At 35.0% G+C, this 27,078-nt stretch overlaps 1 protein-coding gene across 1 annotated transcript; it reads left to right on the forward strand.

The window, feature by feature from the left end:
* The first annotated feature begins 2,137 nt into the window (after positions 1 to 2,137).
* On the forward strand, positions 2,138 to 23,600 carry LOC130218279 (V-type proton ATPase 116 kDa subunit a 1-like). Its single transcript, XM_056450419.1, has 19 exons — positions 2,138 to 2,254; positions 3,987 to 4,065; positions 4,642 to 4,739; positions 5,136 to 5,264; positions 7,182 to 7,303; positions 7,840 to 7,966; positions 8,592 to 8,674; positions 9,762 to 9,855; positions 9,946 to 10,158; positions 11,092 to 11,242; positions 12,407 to 12,540; positions 12,663 to 12,823; positions 12,901 to 12,994; positions 14,205 to 14,323; positions 15,485 to 15,692; positions 15,784 to 15,879; positions 19,189 to 19,306; positions 21,060 to 21,231; positions 23,493 to 23,600. The coding sequence occupies exons 1-19, from the start codon at positions 2,138 to 2,140 to the stop codon at positions 23,578 to 23,580; spliced, it is 2,403 nt and encodes an 800-aa protein (XP_056306394.1). The 3' UTR covers positions 23,581 to 23,600.
* The last annotated feature ends 3,478 nt before the right edge of the window (positions 23,601 to 27,078 follow it).

Consider the following 27,078-nt stretch of genomic DNA (forward strand, 5'->3'; position numbering starts at 1 on the left):
GTTTTCTTTTTATAATGACTTTGCATCTCAATCTTAATGCACTGCAAAAAAAATTAAAAATTCAGGGTTTCCACACAACTCGTTGATGTTGTCCCAACTCAAATTGATTAAGTTAACTTTTATTTGCCTCAGAGATGAAATATCAGGCCTGTAGCCAGCCTGGTGAAATAGGGTGGTTCTCTTTCCTCAAAAAATTAACCTTTTAGCAGTTATTCACCTCATTTTCCATTTAATTATGAGGTTTAAAAACTGCATTTTAGTGACATTTTAAATTGGATTAGCTTGTCGGATGGCCATCATAACCACAATTTTTGATGTACCAAAGATATTTCCTAAAGATTTACAATAAAGAAATATGAAACAATACTTATTTTTAAAATACAAATTTATTACATCATTTACTGCATCACAAGAAAAAATAATTGAATCTGTTAACGTCTGTGGCCTATTGTCATTTATTATGCAAATGACAAACTGGCCCAAAGCACATTTAACTTTCCTCAGAATTTGGCCACTTGAATTATAAACAAATTCAAACATAATAATAATAATAATAATAATAATAATAATAATAATAATAATATTAATAATAATAATAATAATAAAAGCAATGTAGTAGAGCTTCACGATTTATCTAGCCTCTCTTGTAAAAAAGTACATTTGAAAATACATGTATAACAACAAGTCCATAATAGTACTCAAATTCATTGTAATATGGGCCGCTTTTGATGTTTTACACCTTTTATTGGTCATTTTTTGTTTTGAGAATAAGGTCCAAGATTTAGAATAAAAGTTACTTGTAAAATGTTTTCTCTATTAAAAAACAACAGCGATAGATGACTTCTCTTAAATCAGATTGTGTTTTCTTGCGCAGCTGAATGTTTGACTCAAAAATACTTGTTTGCATTGAACAAAACTGATTAGCTGAAGTCACAACAGCCAACAGATGATTCCACTTGGTCTTAAAGCCTTTTTTGATGGATTATTTTCACTATTTATGACGGCATAGCAGTCAAAGTAGGACAAATGAGCTCATGTGGGACAAATTCTAGCCCTTTGTCAGTCAGAGGTGGGTCTTTCGAATCACCCAAACCCACCCTGCATGCCTACAGGCCTGTATAGGCTACAGTTTTACATTTCATATTCATGCATTCATTTTCTTTTCAGTTTAGTCCGTTTATTAATCCAGGGTTGCCACAGCAGAATGAACCGCCTTCATATTTATATTTCAAATTTCATTCATTCATTTTCGGCTTAGCCCCTTTATTATTCAGCTTAAGTTAGTACACAGCGGATGCCCTACCAGCCGCAACCCAACACATCCCATACACTCGCATTCACACACATTCACTATGGCTAATTTAGATACTCCAGTTCACCTATAGCGCATATCTTTGGACCGGAGCACCCGGAGGAAACCCCAACTGACCCAGCCGAGACTCAAACCAGCGACCTACTTGCTTTGAGGCGACAGTGCTACCCACTGCGTCACCACTGTGTCGCCCCTTTTCAAATGTATGTAAAATACTAATCTCATAATTTTATTTATAAAACCTTAAAACAAAGCTTACAGTTTAAATAAAAAATAATGTTTAGTAGATATGAAACATGCACATTGTAATACCAGCTGACAATCTAATCAAGCAAAAATTATCACTAAAATGTACAATATTTACACCATATAATTAAATACAAAATGAGTAGAATAACTGCAAAAATATGCACTTTTACAGGAAAAAGAACTGCAGTTTTGACCAGGTTGGCTTTTGAAATGAGATTTTAAATTAAACTATAACCAAATTTACTGTATTTACACCTCATAATTAAATATACAATTAGTGAAACAACTGCATTTGAGAAAACAACCCCCTCTCCCCCCTTGACTGTTGGAATATATGAGATTTTTTGTCTGTTACATATACAGTATATCTGCCTGTATTTTGTGCTCCAGTTGTGTTGATCATAATAAGCTGCTGATGCTCCAGCTGCTCTATACTGCTGTCAATATTGATCCAGAGGACACACAAGTACACTATTGATCTGACACACAGACATTTAATAGACTGAAAACCAGACACTCACTGCTCAGCTGTGTCCATTTCTACAAAAAATATGAAGTGAGCAAAACCGTTTAATAATGAGTTGTTTATTTCGTAGTGAGGAGATGTGCCTCGTTCAGCTGTTTCTTCAGACTGAATCGGCCCACAACTGCATCAATGAACTCGGGCATCTTGGATTGGTTCAGTTTAAAGATGTGAGTAACTCATGTACTGCTTGTATATGATATTACTGTAATGACAGCTCGTGTTATTTATTCTGCATCTGTGACGACAAATTGATGAACAAAATGACTGCTGAAAACGTGTTTGAGCCTTGTTAGGCCTTCAGTTGTGTAAATAGCTACTGTATATTTTTAATGTTGTAATGAAAGATTTATTTGTCAGATTGTCTACAAAACTGGATTTTAAAAAAATCTAGTCTGCTTTTAGCTACATGCATATACAGTTGAAGTCTGAATTATTAGCCCCCATTAGAATTTTTTTTCTTTCTTAAATATTTCCCAAATGATGTTTAACAGAGCAAGGACATTTTCACAGTATGTCTGGTAATATTTTTTCTTCTGGAAAGTCTTTTTTGTTTTATTTCGGCTAGAATAAAAGTTTTAATTTTTTAAAATCACTTTAAGGTAAAATTATTAGCCCCTTTAGGCAATTTTTTTTTTGACATTCTACAGAACAAACTATCATTATAAAATAACTTGCCTAATTACCCTGTCCTGCCTGATTAACCTAATTAACCTAGTTAAGCCTTTAAATGTCACTTTAAGCTGTATAGAAGTGTCTTGAAAACTATCTAGTCAAATATTATTTACTGTCATCATGGCAAAGATAAAATAAATCAGTTATTAGAGATGAGTTATTAAAACTATTATGTTTAGAAATGTGTTGAAAAAATTCTCTCTCCGTTAAACAGAAATTGGGGAAAAAAAATAAACAGAGGGGCTAATAATTCTGACTTCAACTACAGTATATAATATAGAATAACTATAAAATATATATTATATATATTATATATATATATATATTTGCTAAATATATATTATTTTTTAGTTTTGAAAATATACTTTAAAAAGTATTTGAAATATATCTGCCAAATATTTTTTCTAAGAAAATACAGATAATTGGAAGAAAATAGGAATTTGATGTCAAAAATTTTTAAAGTAAGGAACTTTTCCACAATCTGATCCCTGCTGGAAAAAAATCATTAGACAATTGTAATGTTTTTGTAACCATTGTAATCATAAATCCCATTAAAATCATTACCAAACAATTAGAACATCTGTGATGGAGTCTATTTTTATTAATGAAAGGTTTTAAATTTGGGTATGTGAAGGTTGAAATTATTTAGACTTTCCATTTTAAATACATGTTTTATTGGGCCTTACAATCTCTTCTTTTGTTTGTTTATTATTTTTATACAGTATGAGGTTTTAAGTTCATATTGAACCTAAGTTGACAGAATTTGATTTCACAACACTGGCTGAACGAATCAATCAATGTTTAACAGCAGAATGAGATGAAAAGTTATGTAGCCTACATTTAGCCTATTTACTGATGAATGAGTGACCCCTGCTGGCGTAATATTAACTTTATCCCTTTTTCGAGTCCACGTAACGTTCTTCATAGTGTAAGTGTACCATTGATTTAGAGAGATTATTATAATGTATTACATATTTTCAATGTTTAGGTATGATACTGTAATTATTTTGATCAATTAACATTGTTATACGACAGCTAAAAACTCGCGCTGTTTTAGCTAAATACTCGGTCAGGAACTATTTTTTCTAGCGGAAGGATGATATTTAGTGATTTTACTTCAAAAACGTTTTGTTAATAATATTCCTTGTTAACAATAATACTTTGATATTGCTTCTCGTTAATATTAAGGCACAATCCACACTCACTTGTTGTTATATGATCTTCTAGCTGAATCCGTGTGCAACAGCATTTCAGAGGCGATTTGTGAAGGAAGTGAAGAAATGTGAAAAAATGGAGAGGATTTTGAGTAAGTTTTTGTATATTTTTGACCAAATAAATAATGAAATCTGCTCTAAAATGTCATCAGTTTAATGTCATGAACTGATAATTAATCAATACTGCAGTATGCTTTAGTTTTCATCACAGTGAAGTGTGGTATATTGTAGTATAATATACCTATTTGTAGAAAATCTATTGTTTATTTGTTTATATTACTAGAGCTCTTGTTGTCACAAAAACTGCAGAATTGCCACAGCAGAAAGTATTTTACTATAGTATGGTTCAAAAACTTTATATTTACCATAAATTACTATTGTATTTTTTTCATGTTGGAAATGGTTAATATATTAATATTATGTTTTTAAATATTGCAAAGTCTCTTATTATTAAGGTGATCTAGCAATAAATCTTTGATTACACTTTTAATTCATGACGTGAATTTTTTTAACTAAATAACTATAGAATTTTTCATAATGGAAATGCTTAATATCCTCATATTTTTAATATTAAGTTTTAATATTGCAAAACTTTGATTACACTTTTATTTCATGAAATGAACCTTTACTATAATAGTCTGACTGCTTTAAAACTGTACATCATTCAGGGTATCTTGAGAAGGAGATGGTGAAATCTAACATTGTAACTACTGCAACAAAGGAGAAGGAGATTGTTCCCTGTGCAAGAGATGTGCTGGAGCTAGAGGTGAAAACATCACTTTTAATTTTGCTTTTATTTTGTTTCGAATAGTGTGTGTTAGCTCTGCTTTTGCCCCTCCTTCAGCAGCACTGGTTCTGGAAGATATTTTTCTATTCATTTTTCCCATAGGGATTCAAAAACAATTTAGGGGTACCAAACCAACAAGCTATGAGGAGAATTGGAGAAGACATTTGATTTGAAGCAAACAATATACAGTATATGGGGTACCTCAGGGATCTGTTCTTAGTCCGCTTCTCCCCTTTGCAGCTCTATTATATAATACTTGATCATGATTGGTCAAGCCCTTTTGCTCTTACAGTACCCTGTTTTAACAGTTTGATACACAAAGAGACATTCAGAATGTTAATGTGATGTAATGTTTCCCCTTAATTACAACTTTAGTCTACATTTGAGAAGTTGGAGCAGGAGCTGCGAGAAATCAATCATAATCATGACACACTCAGACAGAACCTGATCGAGCTGATGGACATTGACTCTCTGCTGAGGATGACCGAAGACTTCTTTGAAGAGGTAAAAATTCATTTCATTTTTAATAATTACATAGTTTTTCATTTTCTGTGTGTTTAGTTGTTTGTTTTAAAAGGAAACCTATTATGCCCCTTTCTACAAGATGTAAAATAAGTCTCAGATGTCCCTAGAGTGTGTGAAAAGGAGGAGTTAGGAGGGACATTTTGGTAGCTAGCTTGAAGCCAGTGGTGCTGTCGGTAAGAACATCGGTCCAGTCTAGTCACTCCATTTAGTAGCATTTATTAGCATTAAGGATTTGTTCTCAAGTGGAAAAGTATGTGTATGTGTTGTGTGTGTGTGTGTGTGTGTGTGTGTGTGTGTGTGTGTGTGTGTGTGTGTGTGTGTGTGTGTGTGTGTGTGTGTGTGTGTGTGTGTGTGAAATACAATGTGTCAGTAATCAGTAAGGAAATAACAGAAATGCAATGCTTCAGTCTACCAACAAAATACATATCTAAACAGAAAATATGGTAAACATGAAACATAGGAGCAACTCAACTTAAATCATACAAGAGCCACTTACATGGTCAAATATGCACACACAGGAAAACAAAGGAAATCGAATTCAGTCCTCAGCACAGTTCAGCCATGTGCAGCCAGAAACAGGCAAACTGTGAGCACAGGTGCAGTTAATAAAGCCCTTGAGGCAGTCCTGATTGGCCAGAGATCGAGTGAGTGGAGATTGGAGTGAACTAAAATCTGAACAGGGGTGTGACATTAGGAGTCTGCAGTTTAGGAACAACTTCTCAACAGTGTGTATGTGAAGTTTCAGCTCAAAATATCTCACAAGTAATGTTTTATAACTCTTTGAAACTGCACCTTTTAAGCTTTGATGTAATTGTGCCATTTTGGTAACTGTTGCTTTAAATTCAAATGAGATTGTACTGTTATCAAAAGAGGGCGGAGCTACTAATGCCTATGTGTCAGATTCAAAAACAAGACTAACATTCTATGCTAATGTGGGAGAGAACATCACGGGGCTTTCCCCTTTGATGACATGTACAGATGGAGAATGTCAGTCAATGAATTTCTGCAGTTTTTATCAAGTGTAATTATAAAAAGTAAAATATTTTTTTTTTGCCATTGAAGCTGGTTACATTTTTACACAACTGTGTTTAAACCCCTTATAAAAGTGATTTTTGCATTGTAGGTCCTTTTAATAATTGCCTGAGAATTTAGATTTTTTTTTCCGAAATAGTTTCTATATAATTCCATATTCATTTTTTATCTTAATTTTGGTTTAAATGATATTAGTAGTTAAACTTTCTAACTTAGTAATTAAAAGTTTTATTCACAGTATACACTACAGGTCAAATGTTTGTAGTATATATATATATATATATATATATATATATATATATATATATATATATATATATATATATATATATATAGTTGAAGTCAGAATTATTAGCCCCCTGTTTATTTTTTTTCTCAATTTCTGTTTAACAGAGAGAAGATTTTTTTTCAACTGATTTCTAATCATAATAGTTTTAATAACTTATTTCTAGGCTTAACTAGGTTAATTGGGTTAACTAGGCAGGTTAGGGTAATTAGGCAAGTTATCGTATAGCGATGGTTTGTTCTGTAGACTATCGAAAAAAATATATCTTAAAAGGGCTAAAAATTTTGTCCTTAAAATGGTGTTTAAAAAATTAAGAACTGCTTTTATTTTAGCTGTGATAAAATAAGTAAGACTTTCTCTAGAAGAAAAAATATTATCAGACACACTGTGAAAATTTCCTTGCTCTGTTAAACATCATTTAGAAAATATTTAAAAAAGAAAAAAAAATTGAAAAGGGGGCTAATAATTCTGATTTCAACTGTATATAACTGTTTGAATATTTATTATGTGCCATTACAAACCTATATGATTTTTAATGTGATCACAAGGGTATTAATATATAATTGCTTGTTTTTTAGGCCGAGTCTCTGCTGACCTTCTCTGAGGCTCCGTCTGAAGACTCGGTGTCGATGACCATCTCATCATTCATTACCAGCCGCAGAAACAGCAGCTCCAGCACCTCTGGGCCTCTAAATCTAGGGTATCTCTTACATTTTACACACACTTTAGAGTGAAAATCTATCAGCTAGAAAAGATTTTGCAGCAACCCTTTTATAAGTAACTCTTCTGAAAATTTCTAATCATTTTGACCTCAATGGTGTATAGTTAAGACAAAATTATTAGCCCTTCTGTGAATTTTTTAAATCTTTTTTAGTTGTTTGTGGTTCATTCTGCTGTGGTGACCCCTGATAAATCAGGGACTAAGCCGAAGGAAAATTAAAGAATGAATGAATTATTTTACAAGTGATGTTTAACATTATTTTCTATTATATATGTCTTCTGTAGAAAGTCTTATTTCATTTAGTTTGGCTTGAATAAAAATGAATTAAATAATTAATTAAAAACTGCTAAAAAAATAAATAAAAAATTCTGACTGACTATAAAATAAACTACTGTTGTCCAACGACTTGCCTAACTAACCTAACTTGCTTAGCGACACCATCCTAATTAATGACAGTGTTTCTATTTGTGGGTTAACTAACCCTTTAAAATTAATGATATGTCTACATTTTTAAGATTTATTGCAGGTGTTATCAAACAAGAAAGATTTCCTGCTTTTGAAAAGGTTCTCTGGCGACTTTTTCATGGCAATTTTGTCCTTCGGCATGCAGAGATACAGACCACAGAAGAACTTGAAGCAGTGGTAAGAGCATCATACTCTTAATTTGTATTTACAATGAAATAAATCTACAAGTCTTATTTCTTTTTAAATTCAGTTTTGCATTATTTATTCTAAATTATTCATCCTCGTGCATTAAATATTTGAAGGTTTTCTTTAATCAAAATAATTGTCCCTCCTTTTTAACATCTCTTTTCTGATTAGTGTTTACTGGTACAAAGTGTGGGACTTGATTGTCTGTTGTGAATTGATTGACTGACATGTCCCACCCCTTGTACCAGTAAACACCAATCAGAGAAGAGATGTTAAAAAGGAGGGACAATTATTTTGATTAAAGAATACCTTAAACATAATTATAATGCAGGAGGATGAATAATTTAGAATAAATAATGCCGTTTTTTATTTAATATACATTAATATTTAAAGTCATGATATGTACTCACTTAAACAGTCTTTGTTTAACGTTTTACTTAAACCAGCGTTTTACTGAACACCAATAGGTAAAAAAAAGCTTATTTAGGCTCAAAGACCTTTTTAAGTGGGTTAAACAGTTCAATACCAGTAGACAATACTTTCAGGCTGACTTTTGAAATATTTTTTCTGAATATTACAGTCTAATGCAGTATAAAGATGTGTTTATTTTCAACAGAGGGGAGCTGTGAAGAAAGACGTGTTCATTATATTTGTCCAGGGAAATCATGTGCGAGAAAAGATCAGAAAAGTTTGTGAAGGGTGAGAAACACTGTTGATATATATATGCATATAATTATTATTTTTTTCATTATTCTCAATTTATTTTTCTTTCAATAAGTCTGAGGGTAGTTAAGTTTTTATTTCTGTTTTTCTCTTATTCATTTATTGCAATGCACTTTTCTCCTTCTAAAGCGAATGGTATTTAAATACAGTTTTATTCATTTTTTTGTGTTTTATTATTATATTATTTTATTTATTGTGTTATATTTGATTACATAAAAAATAATAATATACAAAAATATTACTGACACTTTTAAATTAACTCCAGAACAATTCTTTCAAGATTATTAGAAAATCAGGATTTGGACATATTGCCACACTCCTCTTACTCTGAACGTACCTGGAAAGTACTTTTTCACTTGTGTGGGTTGTTAAATTAAAAAAGAAAAAGAAACATGCAAAACATTATAAGTCTGATATTGAATAATTGACCGTTTCTTTATCCAGTTAAAGTCAAAATTAGTCCTGTGAATTTTTTTCTCTTTTAAATATTTCCCAAATGATAACAGATAACAGAGCAAGATATGTTTCAAGATATTCGTTTTTAATTTTTAAAATAATTTGATGGTCTATATTATTAGCACCTTTAAGCAATATTTTTGTTTGATTGTCTACAGAACCAACCATTGTTTTACAATGACTTGCCTAATTACCCTAACTTGCCTAATTGACCTAGTTAAGCCTTTAAATGTCACTTTAAGCTAAATACTAGTATCTTGAAAAATATGTAGTAAAGTATTATGTACTGCCATCATGGCAAAGATAAAAGAAGAAATTAGTTATTAAAACTATTATGTTTAGAAATGTGTGAAAAAAAATCTTTCCGTTAAACAGAAAAATTATACAGGTGGGCTAATAATTCAGGGGGGCTAATAATTATGACTTGAACTGTATATTCATGTGGGGTATTTTAAATATTATTTTAATCCCAGTCATGACCGTATTTTCAGAATGACCCAGTTGTAGTATAACATGTATATTTATTAATGACTGTTATTTTAGTACAGTATATTTGCATTGACTTGGAAGTTTAGATTTACACTCAGTAAAATCCTTTGACAAACAGGTTTCGTGCCAGCTTGTACTCGTGCCCCAAAACTTTATACGAACGCAAGGAGATGAGCAACAGCATAATGACACGAATGGAAGATCTCCGACTGGTCGGTAACATCGATATTTTCACTTACATGGGTTTTTAGGGAAGCAACATTGAAAAATAAATATCGTGAATGTTTGTGTTTTTCCTGAAGGTCCTGAGAAGGACAGAAGAGTATCGTGCTGGTGTTTTGAGCCGAGCGGCGGAGCACGTGCAGGAGTGGGGCAGTAAAGTTAAGAAGATGAAGGCCATTTACTACACACTCAATCTCTGCAACATAGACATCACACAGAAGCTGATCGTGGCAGAGATCTGGTGTCCGGTGTCAGATCTCACTGTGGTTCAAAACGCACTTATTAAAGGATCGGTACGTATGTTTATATACGATTAGTGTGCAGGGTGCAAAATATACATTGACGATTGGGGAGAACAACTTTTTTGGTAATGTTAGTTTGTGTAATTCATGCTTCAGTATTTATTTAAATTACATCCAATTTATTATTCATTCATTCATTTTCCTTTCTGGTTAGTCCCATATTTATCAGGGGTTGCTCTATTGGATTGAGATGCCCATCCTGCAGCAACCCAGTTCTAGGAAACACCCATACACTCTCACATTCATCATACGCTATGGCTAATTTAGTTCATCCAATTCACCTGTACCATATGTCTTTGAACTGTGGGGGGAACCTGAGCACCTGGAGGAAACCTACATGAACACGGGGAGAACATGCAAACTTCACACAGAAATGCAAACTGGCCCAGCCTGGACTCGAACCAGCGACCTTCTTGCTGTTTTTTGACAGTGCTAGTGCTGTTTTGATGGACATTTAGTGTATTCAGACACACAGTATCCTCTAATTAGCTATTTTAGAGGTTACTGTAGGTCAAACTATACAAACTATGCATCTAATATGATTTTACTTTTAGGCTTTATGTAGAAACAAACACCTATTTTTTGTGAACACTTCCGGTATGTTGTTTATCTGCCGGTTTCAGACTGATGAATGGATATTTTCTCACATAGACTGATTGGCGTGATTATGCATTCACAATGGTATAAACATACCATAGGGGTGGTCAAATGTATATATTTATATTATATATACTTTCAATTATTAACATTTAAAATACAGAGCATCAATTTGGGGATCAGTCCTACGCAAACCCCCCTGTAATTTGCACCGTTAGACAGAATTTCCATTTTTGGGTGAACTACCCCTATAATGTGATCAGTTTAGACTGATTAATAACTGCCATACAGTTTTTTATGCTTGCTGGATTATTATGATTTTTTCAGGAGCAAAGTGGTTCCAGTGTGACTCCAGTTCTGAACCGCATCCAAACCAAGCAGACTCCTCCTACTTTCAACAGAACCAACTCATTTACTGAAGGATTCCAGGCTATTATTGATGCCTATGGGGTTGGAACCTATCAGGAGATCAACCCAGGTGATTGGTTGGAGCTCTGTGGTTTTCTATATAATATAGCTTAAATGATAAAAAAAAATGTATAAAAAAAATTAAATAAATAAAAACAACCAAATAAATAAATTAAATTAAAATTAAATAAATAAAAATAAAAGTAAATTAATTAATTAAATTAAAAATAAAATAGATAAAAATAAAAGTAAATTAAATAAAAGAAAAAAGCAAAGAAAAAGAAATACAAGTAAATAAACGAATAAATTAAATTAAAAATAAAATAAAATTGAATTAATAAATTAAATTTGAAATAAAATAAATAACAATAAAAGTAAATAAATAATTGAAATTAAATTAAAAATAAATACATAAACGTAAGTACATTAATTAATTAAATAAAAAATAAAATAAATAAAATAAAAGTAAATAAATTAATGAATTAAATAAAATCTAAAATAAAATAAAAAAAAATTAATAAAGTAAATAAATTATAAGAAATAAATAAAAAATAAATACAAATAATAAAAATGTATAAATAAAATTAAAAATAAAACAAATAATTAAATAAAATGTTTATAGAGATTAGAAAAACAATTCCAGTTTCTCTGGATTTACAATAAAATAAAATATTTTATTTTGTATTATTTATATTATTTTAATGTTTTATTTTTTGAAAATACAGTTGTTTTAATAATTATTTTATTAGCATTTTTGACTTTTATTTTCTGTTTTATAATGGTTTTCTGCCACACACACATACACATACACATACAGAGTGAGAGTGAGCAATAAAATATAAAATAAATATAATATATTAAATTTAATATATTACAAATAATAGTATTGGATTTATTTTATTACTGTTTTAAACACTCAAAACATATTTTTGCTGCTTATTCAGACTACTTATTTTAAGAGTTGAACCAACACAATTCTTCAGTTTTATGTGAGGGACTCAATTGCTTTATGTTCAATCCACTTAAATTTGTAAAAATGATTAAATTAGCCTAACTGATTTATGTTGGGAACACATGTAGGAATTGTGTGGAAACCAAGCATTTTTACAGTGTATATTGCATGTTAAATACATTCTTTCATTCATACACACACACACAGCCTTAAAATATTACATATATATAATGAAGTAAATTTATTACTATATGTAATCATGCATTTACTGTATTTCCTCAGCTCCATACACTATTATAACCTTCCCCTTCTTGTTCGCGGTGATGTTTGGAGACTGTGGTCACGGTCTGCTCATGGCACTGTTTTCTGTCTGGCTCATCACACAGGCCGACTATATAAGAAAGTGGAAAAATGAGGTATTGCATGTTATTGGTGCTCTAACAGTGTTTATATGCATCAACATATTAATTTCAACCCTGCTTAGAGTCTCAAATGCTTAGTTTGCCTTCTTTTTTCATTCATTTCTTCTCCCTCTCAGCTTACGGATGTTCTGGTTGGTGGGCGTTACATTATTTTGCTCATGGGATTGTTCTCCATATACACTGGGCTCATTTATAACGACTGCTTCTCTAAGTCCTTCAACATTTTCGGCTCATCCTGGTGTGTTCGACCCATGTTTTACCCTCACGGGTTTTGGCAGTATGTAAGATGAACACTTTTTTAGTCTTTAAAATAGTCTATATTCCATTCTGATCAGTTTTTTCCTTGTATCTTAGAAATGAAACACTGCACGATCATCACCATCTTCAGCTGAACCCGTTTGTGCCTGGGGTTTTTTCTGGTCACCCGTATGTGTTCGGAATTGACCCGGTTAGTGCATACAAAATTTTTGTTCAATACTTTTGTAATCTGATGGATGCTGGACAACGGAGTTGAGGATCCCAAGGCAGGTTTATTAGGAGAATAGTCAGGCAGGCAATAGTCAACAGGGTCAAACAGATACATGCAGGCAAATCTAGAAGAGTGGTCAAATAACAGGCGAATGATCAGTACAGGTGGCAAGCAACGTAAACAAACAGAACAAAGCAAGGGTCAGACACGGCAAGGCAAGGGAAACGCGTCGTAATGTTTCAAAACAGTTAAACAACACTCAGTGAAGTCTGTGTGTTTTGTGTCCTGTATAAATAGTCCATCTAATCAGTTCATGAGCAGGAACCGGAAACCGGAACAAGTGTGTGTGTGTGGTGCTTGACGGGATTTGTAGTTCTAGGTGGTACAATTTAAGTCCAGGTGAAAGTGAATGTTCTCCAGCGATGAGGATTAGATCACTGGTGATTGTTACAACTTTGTTATTTTTTAGTGGACCTTTTTAATTTTGGCATCATTTATGTTTCGCATTAGATAAATACAGGAGTCCACATTTTTTTAGATTTAGATTAGATTCAACTTTATTGTCATTACACATGTACAAGTACAAGGCAACGAAATGCAAGTAAATTGATCCCCCCCGACCGTACACAAACATCACAATTCCAGGGGAAGACAGGTCACAGGAGGTGGAACAGGAAATAAGATACATTTCAGGAGAGAGAGGCAAAAAAAACTCCCTCTCACCTTGCTCTTGAGTTAGAGCAGTGTGAGATCAGGGAGAAAGAAAAAGCCCCAGCAATCTAGCACAAAAAACACTGACATTTGAAATGGATCAAGAATTTTTTTTTAATTCTTTTGAAGTAGACCTTTTATGTTTCTTTCTACAAATGTCTCTGATATGATATCCCTTAAGTGTGTATGTAAAGTTTCAGCTCAAAATACCACACATTTTTTTATGTTTTGGTGACTGTCGCTTTAAATTCAAATGAGATTGTGCTCCCACCCTCTTTTCAAAAAGGGTGGAGCTATAAATGTCTGTGCGTCAGCATATAACATTATTCTTTCATTTACCATGAATAATGTTATAGGCTGGACTTATAGGCTGGACTTATTGTTATAGGGTCGCCACAGCGGAATGAACCACCTATAACATTATTCATTACGCCTAAATGGATTATAACATACCCCATTTTTCTCTCTTTAATTTTAGATTTGGAATATAGCATCAAATAAGCTGTCCTTTCTCAACTCCTTTAAGATGAAGATGTCTGTCATCTTGGGTGTGGCTCATATGCTTTTTGGAGTGACCCTGAGTTTGGTCAACTTTGTGTGAGTATTAGATCATTCAATTCACCTTTATTTGTATAGCGCTTTTACAATGTAGATTGTGTCAAAGCAGCTTCACATAAAAGATCATAGTAAATTGAAATAGTGTAGTTCAGTTCAGTTTAGCTCAGTTCAGTGTGGTTTAATAATCACTACTGAGAGTCCAAACACTGAAGAAACACTTAATCTCATAATAAATGAAGATAATCTCATATAAATGAAGACAAATGCCAATACAATGCATGATATGAATTCTTCTTTTAAATTAAAAGATGTGTTTTCCTTTTCTTTTCGGCTTAGTCCCTTTATTAATCTGGGATCGCCACAGCGGAATGAACCGCTAACTTATCCAGCATCTGTTTTATGCAGCGGATGCCCTTCCAGCTGCAACCATTCTCTGGGAAACATCCATACTCATTCATTCCCACTCATACACTACGAACAATTTAGCCTACCCAATCCACCTGTACCGCATGTCTTTGGACTGTGGGGGAAACCGGAGCACCCGGCGGAAACCCACGCGAATGCAGGGAGAACATGCAAACTCCACACAGAAACGCCAACTGACCCAGCCGAGGCTCGAACCAGTGACCTTCTTGCTGTGAGGTGACAGCACTACCTACTGTGCCACTGCGTCGCCTCTCAAAAGTCATTTTTAAAAAAGTGTTTTAAATATAAGTATAATATCTGTTGGAGTGACTTTGTAACTTAGCAAATCTTTTTTTCATGCCCTGAAGGAAGCTGCAAGGGTAAACAAAAAAAAAAAATACCCCATTACAGGGATAGTTCATAAAATAACTAAAAACTCTTTATAGTAGTTGGTTTACAGTAGGTTTTAGGTAGGATTAGGGATGTAAATCAAGACCATACTTTATATTTATTTTAGATTTGTTATGTATTTATATATATTTTTGGTTATGCTTAGTTTTGTAGCACTGCGGTCCATCGAGACACTACATTTCATTTCATTTTATGTTCACACATGTAGTGGAATGACAATAAAGGTCAACTTGACTTCACTTGAAAAAACAAACAAAAAACACCAGTTTGGAACAAGTGGAAGATAAATAAACGACAGAATTTAAATTTTTGGGTGAACTATTCCTTTATATTTATCTTGGAAATCTGTGCCAGTAACATGTTTTTTTAATTTCCTTTTAACAGGCATTTTCGAAAGTTCCAGGACATTTTCCTTCAGTTTATCCCGCAGCTGGTCTTCATGCTGTCTCTGTTTGGATATCTGATCTTCCTCATCCTTTACAAGTGGAGCGTCAGTCTTAGCTCTGAAACGGCTCCCAGTATTCTGCTGCTCTTCATTAACATGATGCTGTTCGATTACCAGCCTGAGCACAAGCTTCTGTATGGTGGACAGGTTTGGATTCATGTGTCTATAAAAGCAGCTTTTTTTCCCAACTCCCGGCAGTGCACAGTCGAAATGCTTTACAGATTGTAATTCTCTCCAGAAAGCTGTTCAGATCTGCTTGGTTGTGACGGCTGTGCTGATGGTTCCTGTGCTGCTGCTGGTGAAACCCTTTCTCATCTACAAAACCAGACATCAGGTGGGAGACTCTTATATACCAAGATCAGTTAATGCTTTTTTCACAGAAGCTTTTAAATTAATAGTTTTAAATGTTTTTTAGCTTTTTATTTACATAATAATTGCACTTTAAGAGACTGAAAATGTAAAAAAAAAAAAATTATATATATATATATATATATATATATATATATATGTGTGTGTGTGTGTGTGTGTAAGTAATTATTTTTATTTATTTTAAACAGTGGTGTATTTTATACAACCCAGGTTTATTCTGAAAACGTACCTCCACGGACGTTCCTGGAGACCGCGAAATACGTCCCGGCGGCACGTTTTTCTGCAGTTTTTGTTTCCGCGAATCCGCCAGAGGTCGCCGTGTACGCTTTTCGAGATCTCAAATTTCCCCCGTGAGTGCCATTTGTGCCTGCTGTTCTCACGTAAACCCACCAGAGGCCGCTGTCGGCTCACTTTTGGACAGACTTTCTGACTGATTGAGCAAACGATCAGCTGACTCACCCTCCCCCTTCCCTAAACCCAACCAATTTTATCTATTGACCCGCCCACCCACTTCCCTTAACCCAACCAACATGTTTCAAAAGCAATCCAAAAAAATAAAAGCCCTTGTCTGATTTTTTTTTTTTACCACATCCTCACCCTGCTCTTCACTTGTTTGTTTTATATTTTGGATTCTGTTTTTGTCTTACCTGCTTTATGGAGCCGCTCTTCACCAGACTCGAACATCCGTCTTCGTGGTCAACTCCTTTCTGCATCTCGAATCCGCCGACGGACGTGGCGCGCTAACGGGACAAACTGGTTGCAGCCGGAATGCCGTCCATACAGAGGTAAGCGGTCAGCTAGTAAGCACGAAAAGGAACGGCGTCACACCGCCCCGTAGCATTCGCTTAAAGAAATGAAATGCAGCCATACGTACCTCCACCTACGTAATTCGCTGTCTCCAGAAATGTCCGCAGGGCTACGTTTTCAAAATGAGCCTGTGATTTTATATGTGCATTTCATGTGTAGTCTAAAGGCATGAGCAAATACTTGAAAACCAATGGTGTATTTCCATTTTTCACTTTTTTAGGACATAGTTGACACGTCCCCCTTACTTTAAGAGACAGCCCATTTAGAAACAGGTAATCAATGATAAAATGAACATAAAATTTTGGATCGCATTCAGCTTTCCCCCCACTTTTAAAATATCTGCTACACCCCTGTTATAATTTATATTAGCTGCTAAAAACTTATAAAACTTAAGTATATCAAGTAAATTCTTATATAATTTTTATTAATCCAATCATTAACATGCAAATGAAAGTAAAATCATTGAGAGTGAGAGCGATTACAGAGTTTACATTTTTGGGTGAACTACTGCACTACCTTTAAAGATATTTCTTAACATGGACTGTTCACACCACTGCCTTCAGGAAGGAGGTACAGGAATGTGAAATTATCTTTACAGATATATTTTTTAAATCTATTACTATACAGTTCACACTATTGCACTTCATACGTCCTTTTGTGTGATATATTTATAGCATTCTATTGTGGAAAGCGAAGAAATCATTTCATTGTACAGGCAAACGTATTTTCTGCTGTGCATTGTGCACATGGTAATATAAATAAAGTAAAATTAAAATTGAAATAGTTAAAAGGATTATTTACAACATAGGCTCATTCTGAAAACGTAGCCCTATATACATTTCTGGAGGTCACGAATTATGTAGCTAGAGCTACGTATGGCTGCATTTCATCTTTAAAACGAACGTGGTATTATGCCGTTCCTTTTCGTGCTTACCAGCTGCTCGCTTACCTCCATATGGATGGCTTTCCTGATCTTACCAGTTTGTCCGCTAGCTGGACATGTACATTGGTGGATTTAACATGCAGAGCGGAGTTGACCGTGACAACGAGGTTCGAGTCCGATGAAGAACGGTTCCAGAAAGAAAAAGTAAGATAAACAAGTAAATAACAGGGTGAGAATGTTGTAAAATCTGAAAACATGGTAAAAATCAGGGCGTTTTTCTTTTTCTGGATTGCTTTTGGGTTTAGGGAAGGGGGTGGGTGGGTCAATCTGTGCTTTTGAAAACACTATTGGTTGGGTTTAGGGAGGGTGGAGGGGATCGGTCGGTTGGTCAGTCTGTCAACCGCAGCCTCTGGTGGATTTACGTGAGAAAAGCAGGCATGAATGGTACTCGTGAAAGAAATTTAGGATCTCATAAAGCGTAAACAGCGGCCTCTGGTAGATTCGCAAAAACAAAAACTGCAAAAAAACTTAGCTCTTGGGACATATTTCATGATCTCCAGAAAGGTATATAGCGGTACGTAATCAGAATGAGCCTGGGTTGATTACTTAATTAGGTCTTTATGCAGGTGTTTGTAAACAGTCTGAATGATCAGCAAGGAACAGATACACGTTCTTCACTCTCACATCAGAAAGATGAAACGGTAAGCTCTTGATTTATGAAAACTTCAATGAAACACTCTGAATACTGTTATGGGTCCCACTTTATACTAAGTGGCCTTAACTACTATGTACTTGCATCAAAAAATAAACACAATATACTTACTGTATTTATAATGTATCATAGAAGATTTCTGGTGCTCTTGGGGTTGGATAGGGGTAAGTTTAGGGACAGATTTGGTGGTATGGGTAGGTTTAAGTGTAGGTTAAGGTGTTATCAAAATCACCATCTAATCCTTACAGATCGCTGGTAAACTCACAGATCACATAGAACTATAAACCTGCTAGTAAATGGACTACAAGATCCAGTCATGCAATACACACACACACCTGAAGCTGCTCATGGACTGATTACTACTTACTATTTATACAGCACACAAACACACAGAAATTGCTGAGTCTTGTTGAACTGATTGTGAACATTAGGGCGTGTTTTCCTTGCCTTGCCTTTCCGTGTTTGACCCTAGCCTTGTTTTGTTTGTTTATTTATGTTGTCTGCTGCCTGCCTTTTGACCATCTGCCTGTTGCATGACCATGACTCTGGATTTCCTGTGTACATTTGCCCCTGCCTTGTCTCCCTTGTCAGCGTCCCCACTTCACTTTACAGGTGTACAGTGTAATTAAAGATGTAATTACAGATGTAATTAATGCAGGTTTTAATCAGTCATAAGTACAATGTAAAGATATGTGCTTTCACAATAAGTACATTGTAACAAATGATTATTTTCAGTGTAAGTACATATTAGTTAAGGCCACTTAATATAAAGTAGGATGCTGGAATGTTATATCTTCTATTTGAAATGCAAACCATTCAAATGTCTGTATGCTGTTCAACCAATAAGATTAATCGGGGTTGTTTTTCTTAAGGTAAGCATGGGTGATGTTTTCGTATATCAGGCCATTCACACTATCGAGTACTGCTTGGGCTGCATCTCCAACACAGCCTCGTACCTGCGGCTCTGGGCACTCAGCCTGGCTCATGCAGGTTTGTCCTGTCACACTTCAGTTTAAAGGGATAGTTCACCCAAAAATACGGTTTCCTAACCTTTTTGTTTTGTTGAGTCCCTTTTTCCTCTGGAAAATATTGTAAGGCCCCCCTCAACATTTAATGATATTATTATTGCTCATATAAGTTTGCAGTAAGGATGGGCAAAACAAACGGTATGTTACTTATGATATCTAGATGTGTTTATGCACAAATAATAGCCTAATGTAATATATAAAAGCTGCCGGTCGATGTACCGGTCCGTTGTGGTGAAGAAGAAACTGAGCCGAAAGGCAAAGCTCTCGATTTACCGGTCAATCTATGTTCCTACTCTCACCTATGGTCATGAGCTTTGGGTCATGACCAAAAGGACAAGATCTCGGATACAAGCGGCCGAAATGAGTTACCTTCGAAGGGGGGCAGGGCGAGGACTCTTATGGATTGGGTGAGGAGCTCTGACACCCGGGAGGAGCTCGGAGTAGAGCCGCTGCTCCTTCACATCGAGAGAAGTCAGTTGAGGTGGCTTGGGCATCTGTTTCAGATGCCTCCTGGACGCCTACCTAGGGAGGTGTTTCAGGCATGTCCCACCGGGAGGATGCCTCGGGGAAGACCCAGGACACGCTGGAGGGACTATGTCTCTCGGCTGGCCTGGGAACGCCACGGGATCCCCCCGGAGGAGCTGTAGGAAGTGTCTGGGAAGAGGGAAGTCTGGGGTTCTCTCCTAAGACTGCTGCCCCTGCGACCCGGCCCCGGAAAAGCAAAACATCCAAAGGCCATTTGTAACTGAAAAACCTAAGCCTTTGGGCTTTAAATTGGCCCTACATTAGTTGTCAATTTTTTTTAAGTTTCTTGTCAGTAGCTGTGACGTCTCTCGTCTCATTTTGGGTGTGTGTCAGTTGTTTTGCCTTATGCTCAAAAATTGCTCTGGGCTTGTTGTGGTATTGGGGTTGAGTCATCTGCAAATGTCTTATTAATTTGGACAGCCTCATGCATTCGTTAGGAAAAACTTTGGCGCAGATAATACACTGTGGCTGGGTCAGGGACTCTTTGTTTCTAGAAAATGGAATAAAACCATAGTTCAGGTAACTATCTTGTATTGCTAGCGCTGTGACCTGAAATGTTTGGAGCTTCCTCATCTGGGTCCAGTATGCTTGGGTTATTAGTATTAGCTGCTGAAGGCAAATCAGTGAGACTGTCTTCAATGTGGAGGACGAATTACAAATTTGTAAATATTTTTAGTCAGCCAGGGAGTAAAATGAATTAAGGCAACATGATCGTGACTAACTGTCCACTGCTAAAAATTTTTTTAAAAATATGACGTGACCCCCCACAGAGATTGCTGAGGCCCCCTTGTGGGCCGGAACCCCCTGGTGGGAACCGCTAGACTAAATGAACTGCTAAAATGCATAAAAAATGTAAAATGTTTGGTTGAAAAACACTCAATGGTTTGGTGTAAATCTCCCTTAGATTGAAACACTAACTAATCTGACATAGATATGAATGCAAGTAAGTAAATACACCCCAAAAATTGTGCTGCTTGTTCAAACTGCTTACCTAAAATGAGCTGAATCAACATAGCTCTTGAGTTTTTGGGGGAACAACTTCATTGTTTTATGTTCAATCCACTTTCAATCCAACCCAGCATTTGTACACTGTATTGACCAAATATTCCTTTTTTGTTTGAACTGTCTCTTTAAAAAAACATTCGAGTAAATTTAAAAGGAAAATCAAAGTTAGTGTGTTCTGTTTTCAGAGCTGTCCGAGGTTCTTTGGCGGATGGTTCTCCAGGTGGGTCTGAAACTCTCCTCTGGCGTGGGCTCACTCATGCTGGCGCTGCTCTTTGCTGCTTTCGCCATTCTCACTGTGACTATTCTTCTAGTAATGGAGGGCCTGTCTGCATTTCTGCATGCTTTACGACTCCACTGGTAAGACTAACACTTGGTATATAAACAACTAGTTTGAGACTACATTTAACGAGCACCTGTTCTCGTTTAATGTTTTATGCAGTGTGTAATGAAGCATAATAGAGCCATCTGCCAATTAGAACAGAGTAGGGCTGTCTTACCTAACCAATCAGATCAAAATAAGTCCATCTGACAAATCAGAGCAGAGTTGGGCTATCTTAAATTAGCAATCAGATCTAAGTAAATCTGACCAATCAAAGCAGAGTAAGGATATCTTACCTGACCAGTCAGATCAAAGTAGGGCCATCTGACCAATCGGAGGATAGTCGAGTTATCTTACCTGACCAATCAGATCAAAGTAAGTCTATCTGACCAATCAGAGCTGAGTAGAGATATCTTACCTGATAAATCAGATCAAAGTAAGTCCAACTGACGAATCAAAACAGAGTAAGGATATCCTATCTGACCAGTCAGATCAAAGTAGGGCCATCTGACCAATCAGAGTAGAGTAGGGCTATCTTACCTGACCAATCAGATCAAAGTAAGGCCATCTGACCAATCAAAGGAGAGTAGGGCTATGTTACCTTTGCGATCAGGTCAAAGTAAATCATCTGACCAATCAGAGCAGAATACAGCTATCTTACCTGATATATTAGATCAAAGCAAGTCCATCTTACTAATCAGAACAGAGTAAGGATATCTTACCATACCAGTGAGATGAAAGTAATTCATCTGACCAATCAGAGCGAAGCATGGATATCTTAGTCGGCCAATCAGGTCAAAGTAAGTCTATCTGACCAATCACAGCAGGGTAGGGCTATCTTACCTGACCAATCAGATCAAAGTAAGCCCATCTGACCAATCAGAGCAGAGTAGGGCTATGTTAGCTGAGCAATCAGATCAAAGTAAATCCATCTGACCAATCAAAGCAGAGTACAGCTATCTTACCTGATAAATCAGATCAAAGCAAGTCCATGTTACTAATCAAAACCGAGTTAGAATATCTTACCTGACCAATTAGATGAAAGTCAGCTAATCAATCAGAGCGAAGCAAGGACCTCTTAGTTGGCCAATCAGGTCAAAGTCGATCCGATTAATCAGAGCAAATTAGGGCTATCTTACCTGACCAATCAGTTCAAAGTAGGGCCATCTGTCCAATCAAAACAGAGTAAGGATATTTTACCTGACCAATCAGACCAAAGTAGGGCCATCTGACCAATCTAAACAGAGTAAGGATATCCTACCTGACCAATTAGACCAAAGTAAGTCCATCTGACCAATCAGAGCAGAGTAAGGCAATCTTACTTGACCAATCAGATGAAAACTTGGCCATCTGATTAATCAGAGCAGAATAGGATTTGGGAAAGTCAGGTTTAGAGAGAATGACCAATCAGGGCAGAGTAGGGCTATCTAAAATGAGCAATCAGATCTAAGTAACTCTATCTGACCAATCAAAACAGAGTAAGGATATCTTACCTGATCAGTCAGATCAAAGTAGGGCCATCTGACCAATCAGAGGAGGGTAGGACTATATTACCTGAGCAATCAGATCAAAGTAAGTCCATCTAACCAATCAGAGCAGAGTAGGGCTATATTACCTCACCATTTAGATCAAACTAAGTATCTGACCAATCAAAACAGAGTAAGAATATATTACCTGACCAATTAGACAAAATTGAGTCCATCTGACTAATCAGAGCAGAATAAGGCAATCTTACTTGACCAATCAGATGAAAGCAGGGCCATCTGACTAATCAGCACAGTAGGCACCTTAAGAGAGAATGAATTCTTGAAGTTTTACAGACACTGTGAAATGAGGTGCTGCAGCAATAAACATTATGAGAAAACGAGTGTTTTTGGCCTTAATTGTATGTCAACTTTAAAAAAAAAGCATTAAAAATAGCATAAAGACACACTTTAGCATTGAAGAATCAGTGAGTGTTAGCATAAATATAGCAACCTTGCACCTTGAACTTGTAAGCTGCATGTTAGTGAAGGTATTTGACTTGTTCATGACCTTTGACACAGGCATGTTTGTTCGTCTATATTTAATCTATTAAAGTTGAGATATTCTGGATCTGGCTCAAAAGTCAAATGTCTCTGTACTTGATTTGTGTCCAAGTTTACTATTAATAGTGTTTTACCACATCATGAATGTAATAAACAGTAATAAAACAGTTTGATCTGTGTACAAAGCATGCTTAACTATTAGAACAACAGCCCAAAGAGATGCAAATGCAGTTATAATTAAAGCTTTATGTGTTTAATATGTTTGTTTTCAGGGTTGAATTTCAGAACAAGTTTTACGAGGGATCCGGACACAAGTTCACACCCTTGTCCTTTGACAGCCTCTTAAAAACCGAGCAGTAACAGGTGTTATACATGCTATTTTGGGGTTTTATTGTAAATATTGTCATGTGAATTCAAGAAATACATATTTTATGTTATAAATGCATGCTTTTGGCCTGATTTAAATATATTTAAAATGTTTTGTTTTACGTAATTCAAGTAAGTTAATTGTACAAATTAATAGCAAAAAAAGGGTTATTATTAGGGAGGTAGCTGGGTAGTTTTGGAACAGTATTACTAATAAGTTGTTTGCAATCATGTGGTTCTGGTGACGGTAGATTAATAAATATGATCATATTGTACAGAAAGTCCTCCCAATTTTGCGATGCATATTGGATATTGTATACTTTTGTTCATTGTATTTTAAGGTTTTATTTGTGTTACGGACTGTTTGGTCCATGTTCTTTCTGAAGGTTTCATTTTATTCCACTGGGTGGCAGAAAAGTATTTTTAAACTTGTTTTGAGCAAAATAAAGTTTCTGTCTTATAAAAATGACAAGGTCATATTATTGTTGTCATTAAGTAGATATTTAAATGTTCATTTAAAATTACTCCAAAAAAAAAAAAAAAAAAAGCCATGACCATTAATCATGTTTTGATTTTCCGTTATTGTCCTGTTTAATTCCCAGCATAAAAACATGAGATCAGAAAATCACTAAAGATTGAGTCATCTACTTTTGCATATGAGCTCTTCATATATTTTCATCATTCTTCATAACCTCAGACTATTATGTTGTACAAACGTCTTCTCTCCGTTAAGCCACCCTCTGGAAATATTATGAAAAGAATTCAACTTTTCACAGGATCATTAGGACAAATAAAAGCACAACTCAGGTGTTTAGTAAGAGTATTTTATTTAGTTTGACCTGCAAAATCATCTGAAAACAACAGATAAACTTAGTATAGAAAGAAAGCAAAAGAAAGCCAGTATATCGTGCGCGCTCGTGATAAACCGCGGTCTTGACCGTGTTGTTCTGAAGCGCGGCTGGCTTGACCGCAGTGCCATAGTTCAAATAAGTCTTCATTGTTCATAACCTGCTAAAACAAAAGAAAACATCACAACATTCCAACAAACAGGCATACAGTTACCATATTTTCTATTTTAAACTAAAGTTTGAAACTATAGTTTAAAATAGACGATGAGTGGGCTACGCTGCTCCCACCCACCATAACCCTCGCAGCGGGGTCCCACTAACGGCCTCCGTGTTTCCCTGAGGGTCCTCAGGGCCCCATGTAGCACCCTGGCAAAGCGTGCATGAACCTTCTGGCCTCAGGGAGTGCACGAGCTATCCAGGTGCCAGTCCGTGCTGGTGGTTACCGGAATGTTGCTCGGCGGCACATTTTGAGCAACAAACAGGTAATATTCCTCGAGATGTTGCGTTTATGCACGTAAACCGCGAGGAATTACAGCACAGACGGGCCGAGTGAAGCTTCACGAAGCTGACTTAGTGAAACTGGCGTGGCTCCACTCGTACCGTCGGTATTGAACTCACGTACATACAGCAACACGAAGAAAACTGGCAACACTGAGAGAGAACTGAGGAGCTTTATGAGAATGCAGATCGAATGTTTAGAACGCAACGTCACTGGCTGAGAATGACGTCATTCTCCTTATAAGTGCTGAAGAGTTTAAGATTGATTGACAAGCACACACACACATAAATATGTACATGCCGGTGTTACTCTTCCGTTTTTCAGCCAATTTATATGACTATTTCCCCTTTATGAGGAAAAACTTTTGGAATTCCATAAAAGCCGCTCGGAATTTCGTATTTTGCCCGATTTAAACAACCATAAACAAGATAAAACCTAATATTTTGATGTTCTGATAGATTCCTATGTAGAAGAATCACTTCCTGCCCTCCAGTTGAATTTCGCGCTGCGCGTCATCAATCACCTTTGTTTAACTTTTTACATTTCTTTTTAAAAAAATATTATCCTGATTTGTATGTCTAATAATGACTAGTATAAATGTTAAATAAATATCAATGATGATTATGACATTTTTGTGCCGTTTGTTTTTAAATATTAATGATGTATTGTATACATTTAATTAGCAATTATAATAAATACATAATATATTCTTAATATTATGTTCAAATAAAAGGATAATTTTATTTAAAAAAAACATTGTCTTTTTATAATAAGGTTTATTGGTTAATGTTAGTAATGTATTTACTAACAAACAATGAACGATTATTTTTAAATATCTAAACGCCTTTATTTCAGCATTTATTCATCGGTTCATGTTCATTAATGAAAATACAGTTGTTCACTGTTAGTTCATTAACTAATGTTAACAAGCACAACTCTGTATTTTAATAATGCATAAGTAAATGTTGACATTATTAAATGCTGGACAAATATAACAAATGACATGAACTAATAGAACCTTAGTTTAAAGTGCCAAAAAAACATGTTAAAATGTAACTAAAACATTATTATTATTATATTTATCAAAATACTTTAGATATATTCTAGTCAGGGGCAGCATGGTGGCTCAGTGGTTAGCACTGTCGCCTCACAGCAAGAAGGTCGCTCTTTCGAGTCCCAGCTGTCCAGTTGGAATTTCTGTGTGGAGTTTGTATGTTCTCCCCACGTTGGCATGGGTTTCCTCCAGGTGCTCGAACATATGCTGGAATAGTTGGCGGTTTTTTCCCCTGTGGCGACTCCTAATAAATAAGGGACTAAGGCGAAAGGAAAATGAACGAATGAATGAATATTCAAGTCAAATTTAAACAGCTTTTATGATACTTTTAAAAAATGATGTAGAATAATGATTATTTACTGTACACTAATAAATTAAGTTGAAAAAAAATACATTTTTTGAAGTAATTTGTCCCCTTTAAAGTGCAATAAAAACTTTAAAATTTTGAATAAGTTTTAAAATTTAGTATTGAACACTTGGATAAATAAGGTTGAAAAAAAACTCAATTCTTTTGGGTGTAACAAGTTGAAGCAATTTAAGTTTTCACTTTTTACAGTGTACCCTGTTGTCCCAACAAAAATCGATTAAGTTACCTTAACAAATTTAAGTGGACTGAACAAAAAACAATCAAGTTGTCCAAAACATTTTCAAGAATTGTGTTGCTTCAGCTCACTTTAAATAAGTATCTTGAACAAGCAGCAAAAATCATTTTACAGTATTATACAAAACCTAATTACAGTATGGTTAATATATGGATAAATACCAAATATATACACTGTAAAAAAAAAAAACGCTTCCACACAATCCCTTCAAGTTGTCCCCATTACAAATCTTTTTTTTTTTTTATTATTTTTTTTTTTTACAAATTTAAGTGCATTAAATATATAACAATTATTGGGTAAGAATTGGGTTGTTTAAGCTCATTTAAATTAGTAGCTTGAACAAGCAGGAAAAATTTTTTTTCTAATTGGATATGCGCATATAATTGATTAAAAATACTTTAAAGTAGCATGCATGTTGCTAGTTCTACAACTTTAACACTAATTTAAATAGTTTTACATTTGTTTTACATTTTAAATTATACAAAACCT

The sequence above is a fragment of the Danio aesculapii genome, chromosome 24, assembly GCF_903798145.1.
Source record: "Danio aesculapii chromosome 24, fDanAes4.1, whole genome shotgun sequence".
NCBI classification, from domain to species: Eukaryota; Metazoa; Chordata; class Actinopteri; order Cypriniformes; family Danionidae; genus Danio; species Danio aesculapii.